Genomic DNA, 5,246 nt, shown 5'->3' with positions numbered 1-5,246 from the left:
CTTTAAAAGGCAACCAACAGCTCTGTGTCCTTTTTGGCCACAATGGAAACAGTGGTTACAGCTGGCAGTTTTTTGTGCAATACAGAGTTTGCAGTGCTCCTTCATGGGTGGCTTTGGTGACTGTGCATTTTTTTGTTGGTTGGATTCTGGAAGGCTGGGATGGGAAGTAAGAGCTTTTCAAGAGTTTTGGCCAGGGCTCATACATGTACTGTCAGTTCCTGAATGGCAGTCCGCTGAGCCTGGACTTTTGCTTGAGTTTTTAGAACGCTGGCCTGGACTTCAGCTTGAGGCTGGAGATTCGGTCTTTTTCTTTGATGCACAGCATTAACAGTGAGGGTTTTGATTTTGTGTGTTTGGCCTGGGCGTGTTTGTCTCTCAATTTCTTCACTGACTGATTTTGTGATTGTTTCTAAAATGAAGTCTTTAGTTACACAAGTGTTTGCAGCAACAGATTTAAGGTCTCTATGAACATGGCCATATTTTGCACTTATTGCCTGGCACAGGGAGTGAAGGAATACACCTTGGAGAAGTTAGCTGTCATAGTGAAACTCAGAACTACTTTGCTGAGAAGCAAACAGTACATGCTGTTTTAACCTCATTAAAAGATACATGAACTGTTGTGGGCTTTCTTTATCATGTTGTTTTGTATTATTAAGATACGGAAACCACTCAGCACAACTCTTGTCTCTTAAGTGTGCCCTTAGAAAAAGTGTTTTACTCAGTAACAGTTAAACCCTGTTTGGTCATCAATATTTCCTTAAAAGTACCTGGTCTGATGATCTTTAACACTGTATGAATATCTTCAGCTTCCATAAAGTTCTCAGCCAGACCCTCATCAATCTGTCAACACAATGAACCACAGCTCACATCAGAGTCTGAGTCTGTTGTAGAAAAATAATTTATCAGGAGTCTGGAATGAGTGAAAGTATAGCAAAGTTTATTTAACAGCTAATTAATAAGATAATACTTGCAATGGGGAGCGGTCGTCTGACTCAGATGCAAGTCAGCAGGGAACTCCAACGGACACAAGGACAGACACTTTATGCTTTTCTGTGTTTTCATTGAAGGCCAGCCTCAAAACTGCAGAAGACAGAGTAGAGCCTTCTCTCTCCCGGACCCTGGGAGGTGAAGCATAAAATCTAAAAACTCGTGCAGGCCGGAATCGTAAACAACCCATGTTATATCTAAGGAGTGCAAGTTGCCCCAAGATGTACGTCCTCCAAGTGACAGCCTGTACCCCCTTAAAAGAGGCTTGAGGAAAAGAGGGTCACTCTGCCCTTTCAATGAACCCACACATGCAAGAGAAAATAACAATTGAGCAAGTTTAAAAATGAAAAAGGCAAAATAAGTCTCAGAGACTTGGTAGAATCAGGGTTGGAGAATCAACACCTCCAAATCCAAGACCATTGTCTTCAGCCAGAAAAGGGTGGAATGTTTTCTCCAGGTCGGGAATGATGTCCTGCCCCAAGTGGAGCAGTTCAAGTATCACTTGTTCACGAATGAGGGAAGGATGGACTGAAAGATTGACAAGTGGATAGGTGCGGTGTCTGCAGTGATGCAGACTCTGCATCAGTCTGTCATGGTGAAGAAGACAGATTAACTGGTCGAGATATGGTAAATGGTCTGTATTTATATAGCGCTTTTCTGTACCGGAATGATACCCAAAGCACATCATACATCACATTCACCCATTCACACACTGATGGCTAAAGCCGCCATGCAAGGCGCTCAACCACGACGCATCAGGAGCAATTTGGGGTTCAGTGTCTTGCTCAGAGACACCTGGATATGAGCTTGACAGGCCGAGGATCAAACCAGCAACCCTCAGGCTACAAGACGACCACTCAACACACTGAGCCACGTCGCCCCAGAAAAACCAGTGTCTCCATCCATATGTCTCCAAAAGAAGACATATGATCCTACCTTCACCATGGTCATGAGCTGTATGTAGGGACCAAAAAAACATGATCGCTAATAGCAGCTGAAATTAATTTTCTCTGCAGGGACATCTGGTCAGGATGCCTCCTGGACTCTTCCCTGGTGAGGTGTTCTGGTCACGTCCCACAGGAAGCGACCCTGGGGAAGACCCAGGACATGGTGGAGGGACTACATCTCTCTTTTGGCATGGGAGCGCCTTGGGACCCCCGCCCAGATGAGCTGGCGAATGTGGCCTGGGTCAGGGAAGTCTGGGCTTTCCTGCTTTGGCAGGAACCCCACCCCCGATAAGCAGAAAAAAATGGTGGATGGATGGATGGATGGATGGATGGATGGATGGATGGAGGTTTTGTTTAAAATTAAAAATTTATTTTCACCTGTTCATAAAAATCTGTCATGTGAATTATTTCAGAGCAGTTATTACAGAGTGTGTTCCTTAAGCTTCTCAGATACCTGGTAGCAGTACAACAGAGCACCAAAGACGGAAAAACGAGACACCACCCTTCCAAAGTCACTGGATTTGTGAGTCTTAAAATTTTTTTCTTTTGTTTGAGATTTCATTGGGTGCAAAATATTGAATGTAGCAAAGAAATCATTTCCCTCCAATGGTTGATGGATTTGATGTTAAACCATGTTAGTTTGTGGTGTCCCTACTGTTTGTCTGGTATTGTTTTTATCACTGTGTGCTGGAGATGAAGTAAATATTTCTATGTCAAAGAAGAAATGTCAGAACAACAGAAGTCACTAAATAAGAACTGATCATTTTCAGCTGGTGGATCAAATCTGTAATGAAGCTTTTTTAATGAAGAAAATTAAAATGACACAGACTGATATCATCATTAGAAACCTTGTTTGTTTGTTGGTTTACAAAAAACAACAACATCTGATCTCTAAATAAACTAAAAGTAATTGCAAGTAGAAAATGATTTTTACATTTCCTAAGTGTTGAGAGTAAAATAATGTGTGATGAAGGAAGGTCTGCTGGTTTCTCTGTTTGGCTCCATGAAGTGGAAGAGAAACAACAACATACAAATACATCAATACAAATATTCAACACATATTTAGAGAACAGAGAAGTTCAGATTTTCATGTTCATGGAAATAAAAATCATCATTAGCAGTGATTTCCTCTAAAAAGAAACAAACAGGAAAAACCACCAAATAAAAAAAAGTCAAATAAACAACAGAACAGCAGAGCAGAGACATCACAACAATGAAGTCTCAGCAACAAGCAGAGAAAATAACTTTACTTCACTTCACACAACTCAGCACTGGATCCAGGATAAAAGAAGACTCCAGCATAGAGCGGTTGAGTGAATGTGGTCTGGACTCTGTGGAGGAGAGTCCTGGTTTCAGAGATGCTGTAGAAGGACAGAATACCTGCTCTGTGATCCAAGTACACTCCTACTCTGGAAGACCGAGGACCTGAGATGGAGGTTATGATGCTGTTGTGGTAAAACTCATAACTGTTTTGGTAACAATATAATGACCAAGATTTGTCATTCCAACCAAATCTACTTTCATCTCCTGCTCTGCTGATATTCTTGTATGCGACTGCTACAGAAATGTTTCCTCTCATTTCCACCTCCCAGTAACAACGTCCAGTCAGACTCTCTCTACTCAGAACCTGACACCATTTAGTGAATCTGTCTGGATGACTAGAATAAGACTGATGTTGATCCATTCTTGTCACCTTTCTGTTTCCCTCTGACAGTAACAGCAGTGTGTGTGCTGTGTTTGGATCCAGTGTGATTTTGCATGAATATTTTAAGAATCCAGCTCTGTTCTTTGGTCTTGGTTGTGACAATGAAACATCCACATCAGTGACGGTCAGTGAGATGTTTGTCCATCTGTCTGTCAGAATGTCCTGTAGTTTATCTCTGAGCTCTGACACAGCTGCTGTCACATCCTCAAAGTATCTCAGAGGACGGATATTGATGCTGGATGAGTGTGTAGACTTACTGAGTGCTGACAGTGAGGGGTAGTTGTGTAGAAACTGGTTGTGATCCTCTGTGTGTGAGAGCTGCTTCAGCTCAGCGTCTTTCCTCTTCAGCTCAGTGATCTCCTGCTCCAGCTTCTCCTGAAGCTCTTTGACTCCACTCACTTCAGTTTCCTGCTGGGATCTGATCTGCTGCTTCACATCAGAGCTTCTTTTCTGGATGAGACGGATCAGCTCAGTGAAGATCTTCTCACAGTCCTCCACTGTTTTATCAGCAGAGTGATTGATGGCCTCCACCTCCTGTTGAAGCAGCTTCACATCTTTCTCTCTGTCCTGGATTCTCTGCTGGATTTCTTGTCGACTCACCTCCAGCTCTCTCTGCCTCTCAGTCCTTTCTGCTGCAGCTGAGACTGTGTCGTGGCCTTTATGTTCATCGACAGAGCAGAGATAACAGATACACTTCTGATCAGTACGGCAGAACATCTTCATCACCTCATCATGACGAGAGCAGATGTTCTGCTGGAGGTTCTTGGACGGCTCCACCAGCTTGTGTTTCTTTAATGGAGCCATATCATAATGAGGCTGAAGGTGTTTCTCACAGTAAGAGGCCAGACAGACTAAACAGGACTTGATGGCTTTCAGTTTTCTTCCAGAGCAGAAATCACAGGCCACATCTTCAGGTCCAGCATAGCAGTGATCAGCAGGAGCAGCTTGGAGTCCAGTCTTCTTCAGCTGCTCCACTAAAGCTGCTAACATGGTATTTTTCTCCAGGACAGGCCTCGGTATGAAAATTTTCCTACATTGAGGGCAGCTGTAGACTCCCTTCTGATCCTCTCCATCCCAGTGGGTTTTAATACAGTTCATGCAGTAGCTGTGTCCACAGGGAATAGTCACTGGATCCTTCAGTAGATCCAGACAGATGGAACAAGAAATGGTTTCTCGGTCCAGCTGATCTCCTTTTTCCGCCATTTCACCTCTCAGTAACAGCGGCTGTGTTAGTTTCACTTCCTCAAACCTGACACTAGTCTGAGCTCTGATCTACAAATCATGTGTTTGTTTAGAGAACGGAGCCTGTCTGCTCTTCCTCTTCACTACATGTTGGTTCCACCCATCATCCAACTGCAGATCTGAAGGGGAGGGAACAAGCAAATATGTGTTCAGAGTGGAGCTGCTGTGTTTTAGAGCAGGAAGAAGAATGTGTCAGGTTTCTAAGAAGAGGTTTGGTTTCAGAGATAATCAACATGTTATTACATATTGTGTCCTACACATTCTTCACATGTACACAAAAGAAAAAAAAAACAAGTGAATATTTATGTGGGCTTTAATTTCCATAAAACATACAACACTTCTAAATGTTCTGGACTGATTTGCTG

The 5,246-nt window shown here is 43.0% G+C and overlaps 1 protein-coding gene across 1 annotated transcript; it reads right to left on the bottom strand.

Annotated features, from left to right (window-relative positions):
* Positions 1-2,332: 2,332 nt before the first annotated feature.
* Positions 2,333-4,968, bottom strand: LOC121644027 (tripartite motif-containing protein 16-like). The gene has a single exon (XM_041991721.1). It carries the CDS (start codon positions 4,840-4,842, stop codon positions 3,181-3,183), a length of 1,662 nt encoding a protein of 553 aa, XP_041847655.1. The 5' UTR covers positions 4,843-4,968; the 3' UTR covers positions 2,333-3,180.
* Between the last annotated feature and the right edge of the window lie 278 nt (positions 4,969-5,246).

This window comes from Melanotaenia boesemani, chromosome 8 (genome assembly GCF_017639745.1).
Source record: "Melanotaenia boesemani isolate fMelBoe1 chromosome 8, fMelBoe1.pri, whole genome shotgun sequence".
In the NCBI taxonomy this organism is placed as follows: domain Eukaryota; kingdom Metazoa; phylum Chordata; class Actinopteri; order Atheriniformes; family Melanotaeniidae; genus Melanotaenia; species Melanotaenia boesemani.
Note: the sequence above shows the minus strand (reverse complement) of the source record. Positions and strands in the feature narration are given on the sequence as shown.

Bases quoted from the DNA above. Each gene is read 5' to 3' on its own strand.
- LOC121644027 (XM_041991721.1), bottom strand. From the start codon at position 4,842: ATGGCGGAAAAAGGAGATCAGCTGGACCGAGAAACCATTTCTTGTTCC.